This window comes from Passer montanus, unplaced genomic scaffold (assembly GCF_014805655.1).
Source record: "Passer montanus isolate IOZ18808 unplaced genomic scaffold, ASM1480565v1 scaffold99, whole genome shotgun sequence".
In the NCBI taxonomy this organism is placed as follows: Eukaryota; Metazoa; Chordata; class Aves; order Passeriformes; family Passeridae; genus Passer; species Passer montanus.
In genome coordinates this window covers 1,876,069-1,891,555 of record NW_024375367.1, presented here as the reverse complement: position 1 = coordinate 1,891,555, position 15,487 = coordinate 1,876,069, and the positions used below count along the sequence as shown (strand labels likewise).

Below are 15,487 nucleotides of genomic sequence, written 5' to 3'. Positions count from 1 at the left end.
CAACATGAAGAAGGTACTTTGTTGCACTGAGGTTCATTGGGCAACTACATGAACTGCAGAAACGAGATGTGTTTTCTTATTCTCTAGACAAGGATGCTAAAGCTTGCTTAAGGGTGAAAAAGAAGACACTACCACCTAAAATTTATTTGAAAATCTGAATGAATTACAGGGTTTTTTAAATTATCAGATCATTCTTTTGATGGGGGGGAGTGTTGGGGGGAATTAAGAAGTTCTGCCTAAATTCAATCTCCTTAGGAAGTCACCAGGGTCAGCTTCAAAAATGTGGTTTAAAATCCTTGGGTTTTGATCATGTTATGTTTTATCTTCTTAGGAATGGCAAAATTCTATTCAGAAGAATGCAGGACTTGCATTTATTGAGCTCATCAATGAAGGAAGGTAATGAATTTTAAAGCTTTTGAACAAGTAGTCATTTTGCATTTATTCCATTGGGTGATAATACTTCCTCACCATCTGTTCAAAAAGATTGTGAAAAGGCCATGTTAATTAAGAGATTTATTGTATAGATACTTTATATAGTAAATATTTAATTTATAAATGTGTAAATTTTGAAAAATTTGTTTATTGACAGAAAGAAATAGAATTCCCTTGAACCATATATAAGTTTAAGGTTATCTGAGAACTGAACCACCATTCTCCAGAGCAGCAAGGTTGTTTCACCCAGACAGTCCAGGGAGCCCAATCTGTAAAACCATCTGCTGCTCCATCTGTTTTAGGAGCACAGCATTCATTTTACAGACATACTTCTCTATACTATAATTTCATTATTATTTTATCTAGAATTTCCAACCAATTTGAGTCCTGCAAACCACACATGACATTATGTTTATATGAGCTTCCTTGATTTTAAAATTTTTAATGAAATTTTTTACCAATCTTCAAGTAATTTTAATTGTATGTGTTCTAGTCTGTGCATTGTTTCTCATTACTTCCAGCCAGCAAGCTGGGAAGCAAAGGGAGAATTTTTGGCCGTTCTGGTAGGAACATACCCAAGACAAACAAAACCACTCAGGCAATGTGTCTGAATTGTATTGGTCAATACGTTAAATCCATTTGAATCTACACATTTTGTTATGCGCAGCTAAAAAGTAAAAATAGCAATACACCTGTTGAAGAGATCTTGTCATTTTATGTGTGATTTATTTTTTCATCAATGATATCTAATTATTAAAGTGAAGTATCAAAGATATTTGTAGGATATTTTTTGTCTAGCTGATATTTTGGTGGTTAAATCATGCATTTATTTGAAAGAAAGTTTAGAAAAAAAAGTCAGAGTATAGAAATATAGGAGTATGAGTATCAAAAAAAAAAAAAAAAAAAGAGTGTGTTATTACCCAGTATTTGGCTGGTACAAATTCTCCTTGATTTCCTGTGCACACTGAAGTTATAGTGCTATATAGCAATAGGAAACATAAGCTCCACCATTGGAAATTCTTCTTGCTGTGAGGGGCAAATATGAGTTTTTACACCATAACAGGGTTCGACTGATTGGGTCGTGTACTGCACATTGTACAAGAAATTGTACCTGGCAACAGACTAAATAATTATAGTAAGCTTATGTTCTTGGATAGCAATATGCAATACCATTTGGACCTTTTTTTATTATCTCAGCCAGGATATTGAGATCAGATATTATTGCATGCTCACTATTGATAAAATGTCTGTTCTGAACAAGTCCTATATCTGCATATGTTTAGCAGTCAGGTTTTAAGATACCAGTGGACATTCTAATCCCCTCTAACGATGACTTTTCAAAAATAAGTAACATTTAAGAACCACTCCTTAAATCCAGTCATAGGAATGTCTAATCAAGCTGCCCTTGGACACACGTTCCACCCCATACTTTTCTCAGAAAGGTGTTTTAGAATAAGTATGTGTGTGTTACTGAAATGCTTTTCTTTGCAATCAGCCTGTTTGTTTTTAATGTACCCTTTTGGGGAAAAAAATAACAATCCTTTAACTGCAAATTGTTATAAATATTTATTCTGCTTAATAGCTAAACTTGTGAATGCAATTCATCAATCATAGCTAGAGAATGCAATTGTGCAGTTGTCAACAATTAACAGGACATAAACAGTTGATGAATGTGCAGCTGAATTAAAGTGCTCCCTAGGATAACCTGAAATTATAAACTGGATCATTTAAAGGAATCTAACAAAGGATCTTTATAATTAAAACAAAGCAGGGTTAATGGGATGTAAAATTGCATATAATCGCTGTGCAATAATGATTGAATTTTAAATTATTAAAAGCAAAATGAAGACTAAGACTATTTTGAAGGACTTTCTGGGTAAGATTTTGAGAGACCTGGGAGATAAATCAAAAGTTTTTCAAAAGATTCTTCTTTTTAAGGTGGATGAAAATATTTAGATGTAATGCAGAAGTCCACATTTTTAATATCTTCAGCTAGACACCTATATTTTAATATAAGTATGCTATAAGGTGATTTTCTGAGTACCTAACTCTTGTGATTTCTTCTTGAAATAATTTAAGTGCCTTTAGGAATTTCTAATGTATTGGAAATATTCTTAAACTAAATATTTCGGTATAGATGTAGTTTAAGCAATTACAACTATATTCCTGTTACTTTAACAAGCTGCATTCATTTTAAATAGGTTAATTTACTCTCTTTCTGATGGGTTTTGGTATAGATAATGGTTTTTTAGGAAGATCGGAATAACATGTAATTTTGGAATTCAATACTGATACAGCTTTCTAGAAATAGGACTCTTGTAACAGCTTTTAGTGTAACAAGAGATCTGACTGCAGATTTAAATTAATTCTTTCAAGGTATGTAATACACCTGAAAGATTTAGTGACATCCTGGTTATGATCTTGAACTTTATGCTTCTATATAATCAGTCTTCTGCTATGAATGTGGGATGTTGAGGATATCACACATGTCAAGAGCTTCACTGACAGCAGCTTAATTAGGATTTCAGATTTACATTGGGGTGTACACATAAACAGGCTTCATAATTTTAGAGCTGGATGCATCTGCAATGTTGGCTGTGAAAGGAGACATGAAAAGACTTCTTTAGGAATGATATGTGAGGGAGACAATGGCCCATGTTTAAGTGGAGTAATGATGGATGAGGTCAAAAGAAAATGGCTGCTTACTGACAAAAACAAGAGATAAGAGCACCCACCTCAAGTAAATATGTATGCAAATGCATATGTCTTGGGCAACTAGGAGTAGACATTACTCCATATGCAATCACAAAACTATGATATGATTGAAAGACATGAATAAGCTTTGGTGGGACAGCCTGCACTGCATGACAGAAGTGCTGCAATAGACAATTTCCTAGGAAAAGGTAGCCAGAGAAAGCAAGGAAGGAGTGTTGCCTTCTCTGTGAAGAAGCAGTTCAGGTTTTTGAAGTTCTTCAGTGGGATGGAAGATAGTCTGGTTGATAGCATATATCACAGGATGAGAGTAGAGTCACAGTGGTGTTACAGACCACCCATTCAGAGTGGGAGAAAGGAAGAAGCATTCTCTAAACCCCTTGAAGTATCTGGATCACAAACCCTAGTTGCCCATGAGGGTTTTTAACCTTCCTGACAACTTCTGGACATGCAACAAGGTGGGATGCATGTAGGGAGGAGAATTACTGAAGACTGCTGGGGATGACTTCTGGATACGGGATCAGATAGCTAAGACTGACACACAGCAGGATCTACTATTTACCAGTAGGCAAGAATTATTTTTGAATGTGATTAATTAATGGCACCTTTGGCTGTACTTGCCATGAAACAGTGGTGTTCAAGGCCCTGAGGGAAATTAGGATTGAAAGTAGCAGAATGAGTGCAAATTTTAGTCTATTCAGGAAACGGGTCAGTCGGATCCCATGGGAGGCAAATGTGTTCCTTGAAGGTAGTTCTGAAAGGTGTCAGACTTTTAAGTACAGCATTATCCAAGTGCAGGAACAGGAAAAATATATATGTAGCAAGAGAGTGGTTCAGCCAGGAAAAGAAATTATTATAGAGCTCTGATACAAAAAGAGAGTACAAAGGAGGTGGAGCTAGAAGCTGGCTAGAAAGGAAGAATTTAAAAGTGTGAGCACATAAGGAATATTGTCGGGAAGACCAGCAGTCAGCTGGAAATGAAACTTGGAAGAGATATTGAGGATAACAAGAGCTTCATTAGTAGGCTGACCAAGGGAAGTGTCTTGGTCATTGTTGTAGAATGGGGTGGATGATTTAGTCACCCATTTAGATATGACTGAGATGCTCAATGCCTTATTTGCCTCCATCTTCACTAAATTTTATCAAGGCTCTTCCTTTAGTGAAAGGGTTCAAGGAGGACATCTACCAACAGTAGGTAAGGTCTGAGTCAAGAATTCCTTGAAACAACTTGTGCCATGCAAGCCCATGATACCTGATGGGGTACATCTGATGGTTGTGAAAGTCTTTGTGAGGCTGATCACTGATCCAAGAAGTCAAGAAAATTTGGGAAGGTTACAGGTGCCTGGAGAAAGGCATATGTTACACTCATCTTTAAAACAGTCCTCAAAATCCGGGGAAAGGCTTGTCATCTTTTCTTCTGGCCCTTGGAAGACCATGTAGCAAGTCCCTTTGAAAGATATTCTGGCTGCTTGAAAGAGAAGGTAATTGAACAATCAACATGGATTTACAAAAGGTGAACCATCCATGGCCAAACTGCTTGCTTTCTGTGATAAAAAAAAAGATAAAACAGTCAGATTTGTGGTCACAAGAGTAACAATGGACATCATTTATCTTAACACTTGAAAGGTCCCACAATATTCACGCACCAATTAGAAGTCTACATTCTGTAGTGATGCACAACTGAATAGATAAAATTACTATTTAAACAGGGTCCAAAGTTTAATTGGTTGTACCTTAGCTTAATGTTTTTGACAAGCAGAGTATCTCAGGGATCTATCCTGCCTAAGAGATGGATTTTATAGGTCATGATCTGTTCATCTTTCAGAGCTGAATTACTATCCTCATCATCCATTTCCTTTCCCCATTATGCTTTGTCATCACTCACCTCTTTAAAGATATGATCTTGTTCCTTTCATTTAAATATTTTCCTTTACTTTTTATATAATTTATTCATTTTGAATAGAAGTGGTTTGATTATAATATAAATTTAAGGCAACATAAGCCTATATTTAATCGCAGATTTAAAATTGTAAACTTTGCTCCTGTAATTCCATGTCTGTACGTAAGTGTGCTTTCTGCCTTTAGCCATGAAAATACATATTTTAGCATTCAACATATGGAGCTCTGAGCATACTTAAAATTCACAGGAAGCCATTTTCTTTTAAGCCTTGTTTTGTTGAAATACTTTGGAAAAAAATAACAGCATGTTTAAATAATCTGGAAATCAGTGTTTCTTTAAATTTTGATGAATTGTTGATTCAGTCCTGGAAAGAGGCTCATAAAAACTTACATTCTTTCCTTGTTACCTCAACTAGGATTGTGGGGTAACTACATAAAATTTTCTTTTGGATATCCTCTTTGCTGTTTGGCAATTCTGATATGTTTGCTTTATGGTAAATTAGTTCACAGCCACTATTCACTGTCTGCAATACTTAAATCTTCAGGCATGTGTTAAAAGGTATATCTATAGTGCCATATTTGATTTATGATGTGCATCTGAGTTGGATCTCTTAAAAGGTCTCAAAGAACTGATTTAGTAGTAGGGTCCAAAATGGATGCTGTTGCTTGTTTCTGTTTTGATCATGATCTTGATTACAGGACAGAATGGGGACCTGACCTGAATCATCCAAGAAGGCAAGATATTGGGTCATCAGACCATATGGAGCTCAGGGCTACCACATGCAAAGGATTCTGGTCTGATGTGCAAAATCCAATATATGCAAATACAGTCAGAAATTAACACTGATGAAGCAGTAGCTTAGAAACCATAAATAAGAGCAAAGGTGTTTGACTATTCTGTCTTTGACAAGTATAACCAAATTCTGCTGCTTTATTGTCATCCTCACCAAGTGTAACTTTTGGTTAGAGGAATCCTTTATTAACTGTGGCTGTATTATGGAAATTTATCCTAGATGTCATATTCCTTTAGTAGAGGATCCCTCTCATAGATACTTCTTTAAAAGTGGGCACTGAATGTCTGTATTTCTACTCCAGCTAAAGTGCAATCTTGTATCCCTTGTTTAGATGTGCTTGTTTATAATTTTGTACCCCTTACTATAGCTGTCCTTGTCCTAGCTCCTGACAGGTAGTTTGTGTTAGACAAAGTGTATATTGTTATGGTAACCATCTGTCTACTTGTGAGGTCAGTACACCTACAGTTCTTAGATCTGTTAGAGGTTTTGAGGCGTCCTTTTCCCTTCTAGCATTGCCTCATCAGGTCATATCTGAAAGTGGAGGCTGATCCTGAGATAAAGGCCATCTCAGTTGTAACTGCTGGCCATGCATGTTTACTGACTAATCACTGTTACAAAGAGACAGATTCCTCTTGATTTACAAAATTGTTCTGCAAAATAGCAAGTCTTTATGGGAGTGGAACAGATTCTTTGTAGTCATCTCTGAGTTTTATTGAATCTGTTACAGCTTCTGAGACATTTCTGAAACAATTGTAGTTACCCTCCATGAAATTTGTCTTGTCAGTGTGCTTATTTGTAGTTGAATAACCAGTGTTTGCATGCTATAATTTCAAACTTTTTTCTTGGGTATTCTTTATCATTGCTGTCTTGCAAGAAATGGGACCTCTGTGTTAGACATTACTTTACAAAGTTTATAGGAATTTGCTTTCAAAGATTCATAGCAGTACTGCATCTTTTGGAACTTCAAACTCTTTTAAGTTAGACTAGTTTATGAACTATCCTATTGCAGATAGCCAGTGCAATGATAGGTTTCATTTCTTATGAATGCCATTAAGAGCAATAATTGTCAAAACAACTGTTTGATGAAAACATGGCACATTTCCAGGCTTTGTTTTTTTGGTTTTGTTTTTTGTTTTAAATAAATCTTCAGGCATATGATGAAAGTAAGTCAGAGAAACATCTGTTTCCCTGGACACGTGAGTTGGCAGAACTTCAGGAATGAATAGAGGAAGCAAGACCTTAGCTAAATTATAACAAATGTTCATTTGGTAATCTTTTTTGAAAATTGCTGTTTGGGAATGATCTGAGTTTTTTAGTTTGCTTCAAATAAAGGAAGGACTGGGTAACATAAGCTCAATTCTTTTGTCTAGCAGCATGGAAGCTATAAGCACTTTCTCTCTGTGTGAGATTATTACTAGGAGCAAATGACTGCAGGATAGCAAAGCCAGGTTAGGATAGTTAGTGAGACAAGAATTTTTATCCTTCAGTTATAATAGATGTACAAATAACCCCTCAATCCACAGTTAGATGTGTTGTAAGCATTTTATATTTTTACAGGTTTCTGATACAGTTTGTGTATAGTATTATCACCATCTCTATTGCCAAAATTCTAAGAAAGTTCTCCCAGACACTGGTTATTTATTTGAATGACTTCACAGAATGTGGTCTACTCCACAATCCAGCTTTTTTAAATTCCATTATCTGTAAAACAGGGACTTCTGGTTGGTTGCACATGTTTTTTGCAACTTCCTTTAACCTGTAAGCACTCAGCTTTGCTGAGGGCAGAATTCTGGAAAGCTAGATACACGGATTTAAAATAACTTCTTACCTACTCCCAAACAATATTTACAAATAATTAATATTTATAAATAATCATGTCCTGAAACTTGCTGTCAGCCTAGTCTTGCCCATAACTCTGAGCTTTTTCCATTTTTACGTTAAGGAGACTCCACCATTTATTCCTACAGATACTTAAGCCTTGTCATGCTTATTATGAAGTACCAGCTTATTTTAATTAGAGTTTTTCTCCCATATCTTCAGCTGAAAATTCCACAATTGTCTAAATAGAAAGATCATTTCTCTGTAGAAGGATTTGAGAAACAAGTGATCTCAGACTGCTTTGTTGGTGGATTTTCTACTGAAATTCTTTTGATACAGTCTAAAACCAAGTCAACCCTGTTTCCTAGTAAAGGGACTTCCACTGTGGTTTGTAAATGTGTAGACATTAGTAAAAACCAAGCTTGTCTGGATGAAGAGAAACCTTAAGTTAGATTGTGTTTGGTCTCTACCTTATACAGTAAGGATTGCACACAAAGAGGAGATAAGATTTTTTGCTGGTCATCAGTTCTTCTTTGAGATCAGCTCATCTGGCAAGCACAGTTGTCTTCAATACTGGTAGGAGTTTCAATGGTGCAACCAAAGAAATGGTCACACAGGATGAAGCCAAAAATTTTTCAAGGTCAATGTTTTTACTTTTATTTACTCAAGGCTTTTTTTTTTTTTTTTTTTTTTTTTTTTTTTTTTTTTTGGGAAATCGTGAATTGCTGGAAGTGAGAATAAAAAGTACAGCAAGCCTATGGTGAAACTCTTCATAAACCTCCTTAGACCTTTGGAAGTGCTACTTATATAGAAATGTATGACCAGGAGGCTTCATTCATCGCTGTCTCAACATTAATGTAGCTACTAGGTCTGTTGAGGGTGGTGCTTGCTAGGACAGGACGAGGATTTACAAGCATGAATGAGAATGTGGGTATAACTCAGTCACTGTGATAAAAAGATCTCACTAAAGAACACAAGTGTTTTTCTAAAAGAGAGTAAAAATTGGAAAGCTCTCAAATTTTGGATCACCCCTTTGTATAGCAATTATACATCCATTCTTGTTCCTCAAGGTTCTTCTCAGTGGGATTGGTCAATCCAGTACAGGATGATGGTCAGGGGAAGATACAAAAAGAGAATGCTCTGTAAAAAAACTGTGGATGGGAAACCTGGTTGGGCAGATGACAGAGATATCAATCAGGGGATACTGGGTGGGTTTCAACCTGTAATATAAATGTTATACAATGTAATGTACTATATAAATATTTTATAATGTAACAGCACATGGTGTTCATATTCTTGAAAATATATGCTAGAAAATACATGCATCTTTTGAAACTATCTGAGGTAAAAGATCAATCTGTCAGTGAAATTTTCTTGTGCAAAATCACAAAATACGGAAAAACAATTATAGAATTACATCAGAAAGGGTATTCCCATTGAAATAAGGCAGCATTAATGTTACTATGTAAATAGTGACTAGAATTTGTCTAGAATACTGCTGACAGTTTTGGATATGGGCTTCCAGAAAAGGCAAAATCTAATTATGATATTAGTAAAAGACCTCTTACCTACTGTTTGCCATCCAAGAAAAATCATTGATCTGGTCTACTTAGAAATAGGAATACATAGACAACCAGAAGATCATCAGAAGGAAGGGCTGTGTAAAGCTAAGGGCAAGGTTTGTGTAAAATGAGACAGTTAAGGCTGCTGAAATTTAGTTTGGAGAGGAAAAGGGTTTTAAGCTTCAGAGAACCTTCCAAAGCTGTGTGGGAGGCAAGTAACTCAATGACATTTTCACGTAATGAAAACACATTTCAAGAGCTACATTTAATGAAAATACCTTTCATAAGCTAAAGGCAGTTTATGAAAAATTTTAAATTATGTAGTTGCCTGTTGCAATGAAAGAGTGAATTTGCTGACCTAGAGATTCTTGTTGGTTTCTCTTACTCTTAGTGTGGGAAGGCAGATTTTTTTTTTTTTTAATGTACTGGAATTCTTTGTTACTACTGAGGGTAAGATTTCTCCTGATTTGGGATTCTTTCTGAGTAATTTTGTTTTTATTTCCTTTGAGAAACAAAAAGAAGTTGTAGGCACTTTTTCTCAAACCAAAAAGTTGGAGCTTTCTTTTTTTTTTTTTTTTTAGTAATCTTATGCCATGAATGTGATTGAATTATTCAGGATATAGATAAATTGGTTAGTATTCAAAGGATGACAACATTATCATGCTTGTTCATCAGATATAAACCAGTTAAGACAGTGCACTGAGTAGTTCTGTGTCTATATGGATCTGAGATTCAGATTTAGCTGGCTCTGCTATAATCCAGTAAAGAGTTTTACCATCTTTTACTCAGTAGGAATGCAGTTTGAGAATACATAGTAGCTTTCAGTTAAAACTAAAAACCAATACCAGGAATTATTTTTTAACAGTTTTTAAAGTTCAAAAAGTGAGTTTCCTTTAAAAAGTAGAGCAAGCACAGAAGCATGTACCTTTGCAAAAACCTTTGTAAGACATTGCTTCTGCAACCTTGTAGTTGCTGCCTCTCAGTGATGACATATTTAACTGCTTTAATTTATTATGCTTCTGTTTTCAGCCCTGCTTTCTTGCACTTGCAAATCAAAACATCCAGGTCAGGGCTTCTTTTGTAGCCACACAAGATTTTTAAATGATTGCTTGGATTTTCACCCTTCCTTTTTTCAAAATCTTTCTGTCAAGTGATGTTAGGACTAGCATTAATGGTCTTCTAGATGAAAAACATAGTTTATCTAGTCTTTGGAGTTCTTCCTTAGTTGCAGACAAGCACTTAAGGTAAGTGAATCATAGTATGTCCCTTATTACCACACATTGGTACCATATTATTTAATTGATGATACAATTCTAGGAGGCCATGGCCTCAATTTTGTGATAATCCTAATTTGTTAATGATCATACAAACAGTTTTTCACCTTTTTCTTGAAGAAGTCACAATCAGTGATAGATATGTAAGAGTGCATGGAGTAACTGGCAAGACACAATTGAAATAATACTGAGATATCCCAGATTGCACAGGATTGTGTCCAGACAGCTTTTGAATTTCTCCAGGACAGGTGACTGACTCCACAACCTCCCTGGGCACCCTGTTGCAGTGCTCTGTCACCCACAAAGTAAAGACATTTTTCCTCATGTTCAGCCAGAGCTTCCTGTGATCTGCTTTGTGCTCACTGCCACTTGTCTTGTTGCTGGGCACAAGGAATGATCTGTCCCCATCTTCCTGACATCCACTGATGTTGATTCCTAATCCATATCTAAGGACAGTCCTACACTTACATCTTAACAATAATATATGAACAATAAAAATATGAACACTTAACAGTAATAAAATACTGAAACATATCTTCCAGCAGGGTGGATTAAGAAATAAGGCTAAATTTCGAAAACTACAGGGTAGGCAACTTTGATCTTTCGGCTTATAATTAGCAAAAAAGTTTTTGCTTTAAAAATAACAGAGGGTTAGATATAATAAAAAGAGTTATTAAAGACATTAATATCTACTGTGAAACCTTGATCCAAGTTTTTTTATCTTCCTCTCTAAAACAGAGGCCTCAACATTTACGGTTTCCCTTGCCATGTACACATATTCAATATTAGCTCAGGGTTAGTGATTTCCTTTCTTCACAGATGGTAGAACAGTGGAGACAAAAAAAGCTTTTAGCTCTTTCCATCTTACAGTTGTAATGTCTAGTAATCATGACTTTCATTTCTAATAATAATGAATTTTACTTCTAACACCAAATTAGGGTGGAGTTCGCTAGAGATTTCACAGCCTTAATATAAGAAACTCTGAAATTCTTTCCCTGATGCTGCAAGAAGGAAAATCCCAGACCATGTTCCACTTCCACAGAAAAATAAATGGTTTTTCCTGATCCTAAACAGACCTGTCAGATCATTGCATCCTGAAAGAGATTTACTCTCTGCTGATAAGAAGAGCAGAGTAATTTTTAATATAATGGCCAACCCTTGATATGGGCTATAGGGACAAGAAAGTAGTGGGTTCCATTCTTGCTGCCCAACGTGAGGATTTTTAACACAGTGTTTATGCAACTTTGTTATGCATCTCATGGTATTTTGTGGTCTTCAGAAAAGACTTAATGTGGCTGCTTGGCATCCTCAGTCTCAATCCGGTCTTAAATCTATTTTTTCCTCCTTTTTGAGTAAGATTTGTCTGTTTCTGAAACCTTGAAAACGTGGAAAATGTACTTTTCACAGTAGTGTTTGAAGAAATATGTAAGAGATATTGATGTTGCTTTTCAATTTTAATAGAATTTTAAATCTTCAGTAATTATTTTTTTTAGGACTGAAATTGGAATACCTCTATTTAATGTTTTTAATGGTACAAATAAGACTTTAAGCAATTTTCTAGATTTTTTTTTAATGTGAGTGCACTATTCATATTGAGATTGCTGTCAAAAATATACTGAAAATATATTCTTCCATAAGGAACTTTTGCCTTCAGTAATAAATGGAAGACTTTTTTTTCCATTTAATGTGTTTTCTTTGTGCTTTCACAATTCAGAAAAATTTAGATTTTTTTTTTATTTGACTAATTGCAAAGTTTGATTACAGAAGTTTTATTGATGTTTCCATTGTAGGTAAATCTGCTGAAATAGTTTATTTGAATTATATAAAATAAAACGGCTGATTCTGATTTTTTTTTCATTTTAGATTATTGTGTCATGCAATGAAAGACCATATAGTGCGTGTTGCAAATGAAGCAGAATTTATTTTAAACCGACAAAGAGCTGAAGATGTCCACAAGCACGCTGAGTTTGAGGTAAGCCTGAGAGCTGCTGCATTTCTGGTTCTCTGTTTTCACTCAGTTGTCGCCTAGACTGTAACTCCCTGCAATAAAGATTTTATTTTTTTCTTCCAAGGAAGAAATTTACATTGAAAGCATTTCAAAACTGGTTTTTAAAAGCTTTGGTAAATGTCAGGCACAAAGAATGGGTTTAATTTCTGATCTTGTCACTGAAATTCATAAAAGCATTTACAGCTTGAAGAAATGCCTTAATCAGAATGTCGAATCATATATGGTAGACCCTTTGACTCACAAAGAACTTTTGATTTATTGAAAATAGTAATGCAAATCACCTTATTAATTATTTTTGTTAATTATTTACAACAATAGGTATGAGGTCAGTAAAAAAGCAAAGCAATTATCGACTTAAGATATGTAATAAAAATAATATAAATGTTTTGTTGAACAGATTTAATATTTAAGGTCATTTTCTTCAAATATTTTGAATTTTGGAGTAGTTTAGAACACTTTTTTTTATATATGAAATACGATACTGCATATTTTTTTTGGTAGTTAGGAATCATTAGCAACAGTAAGATTGCGTATTGGAAGATGTAACAGAGCAGCTGACTCCCATAACTCTTAGATGTTTATAATTCCTATTCTGGAAAGGAGTCAACATTTGGTCGTTTTTTCATCAATGAATGGTACAGTATAAAATTTAAATAATGTTGCTTGAAGGTGATCCAAATGTTAAATCCCCTGTTCTTAAAATGTCTTCAGTTCAATAGGTTTCCTATTGTTTACAGGGGTTTTTTCCCTATTTAAAAAAAAAAAATCATGCAAAAGTAATGGAGTAAATTATTTCATTTTTGACATGATTTTATCAAATATGGTTTTGCATTTTTATGGTGTTTTGTACATTTCATCACTGGTTTTTATATTTCTGAACCTGCCTTGTGTTTGTATGCATTTGTGTAGATGTAGGTATATATGTGCAGTCATATATTTTCACATCTTTTACTGCTCAAATGATCTAGCATTAGGACTGAGATTGACAGACTTAGTATTGATGATAATAAATAGCTATATCAATTTATTAATCTGTCAGAAAATGTCAGCAAGCACCTGGTGGCCAGAAATAGGATGCAGGAATCTCAGATTTGATGAGGTTTTTATCTCCTTGAAACAGCTCTCTTAAATGTGCACTTTGATGTACTAGTTTTTGTGCTCCTTGACCTAGCTGAGAACTGTGAGAGACAGAGATATCTGTTGTCATTTTGAATACACATAACCTTTACTTCATTTTGTCAGAGCAGACAGCAGACACTTGTCATATGGGATTGCAACAACTTTATTACCAAGCTTATACTGGATATTTTGAACATAGATAAAATTGCGTTTACAATTAAGTGTATGTCAGAGTGAAGTTTCATATTGCCTCAACAATAAATAACATTTGATATCTATCAGAGCATCATGCAGTAACCTAAGATGACAATGGAAGATTGAGTTATCTGCTCTTTGAAGAATACATTGAGGTATAAGATCTGTCAGAACTCCAGACAGAATGAGAATATTCAATTAACTTCCAGCTTCTGTTAGCAAATAGGATTTAGAATATTAACTAAATTCCCTAAAGGAGTAGCCTCAAGTCTGTCTTATTGTCTGCTAAAGAAACCAACATGTTTTTCATATATGAAAATTCTCATTACATTTGTTATAGGAAAAGACTGAGGTACGCATTTTAGGCAAGTAAGTTTAAATCTGCAAATCATAAAAGAAAATAGTAAAATGTTTTAATGTGAAATTCACAAGTACTTAAGGTGATGGTTAAAGTCTGAAAGAATGCTTTATATATTGTCTTTAATAATGGTGGGGATATAACTGAATATTTTATTATTCATCCTACTTGAAAGCAGTAGGGACAAAGATTTCTGGTAGTTTTCTGCTACATGATTGTATATCTGTCACTTTGTTTTAATAAACTGTATAGGTATACCTTCTGGGGTTTAGTACATGTTAATCAGTGCTCTCTACTAGAGAAGTGCATGACTATTTTATTTTATTTCTGCCCTTTAAACTTTAATTGAATCATTATGGGTGAAATTATTTGTTCCAAGCTGCACCAAGTTACTGTGTCTGCTGCACAGACCATGGACCAGCATCTAAATGTTATTCTGTGGCTCCAGTTGTAGTCACAGCCAGGAAAATTCCTCCCAGAATGGGTACTTCACAGTTAACTTTCATTTTGTTAACCTTTGTAATTGTTCAGGAAGAAAAATGAAAATTTAATTTTACTGTCCAATGAGCTGGTGAAATATTAACCTCATTACTAAGGCAGATCATTGTACTAATTGGTGCCTCCCTGTACAAGAAGATAAATTGGAAAATGAATTAACCCTTTATGAATTAGTGTAACCATTGTTCTTTCCCAGATAGATTACTTTAAATTATGTCTGTAAACACAATAGAAAGACCACTGGTAGAATCATACGGAATGCTAATGTGATCTGTACTAAAAGGGTAGTGTTCAGTAATATTAAGAATAAAATATAAAGTATGAGGTTAACTTAATTTTAATTGCTCTTTTGAATACTAGAAAATTGGTTTCTATTCAGCACTATTACAGCATTGAGTATTGGCTAAATGTCCTGAAATGGTGCACAAAAGTCTGAGTACAAAAAATGTGTCATAAAAGGTATTTTTTAAATTAGCTGTTCTGAGACTATTATAGCCTTTGTAATTTATATCTAGAAAATTATACTTTTAGTGGATTTATTTTGATTACTCTAGCTGTATTCCCTTTCTTTAGACATTTTGAAAGAATTTTTACGAGGAAGAGAAATTGACTTTGGACTTAGTGATATTGAGTAAAGAAATGGAAAAATATTGTCCTTATACATAAAGAAATTTTTTATGAGACCAAAAATACACTATAGAATTCTAGCCGTTTAGAAACATTTACATGAAGGTTATTTATTTCAGAGGTAGTTTTCTCTCAAAGAACACGATGGAAATATTAGATTTTTTTCAGTTTAAAAGATTTTTGATTTTTTT

At 34.4% G+C, this 15,487-nt stretch overlaps 1 protein-coding gene across 10 annotated transcripts in view; it reads left to right on the top strand.

Annotated features, from left to right (window-relative positions):
* Positions 1-15,487, top strand: part of NBEA (neurobeachin) — a 453,154-nt gene that overhangs the window by 219,730 nt on the left and 217,937 nt on the right. For all 10 annotated transcript variants that reach the window (XM_039696621.1, XM_039696630.1, XM_039696627.1 and 7 more), the window contains 2 exons: positions 332-396; positions 12,355-12,463. In XM_039696621.1, the coding sequence (XP_039552555.1) occupies positions 332-396; positions 12,355-12,463 (174 nt within the window). The remainder of the gene's footprint in view (positions 1-331; positions 397-12,354; positions 12,464-15,487) is intronic.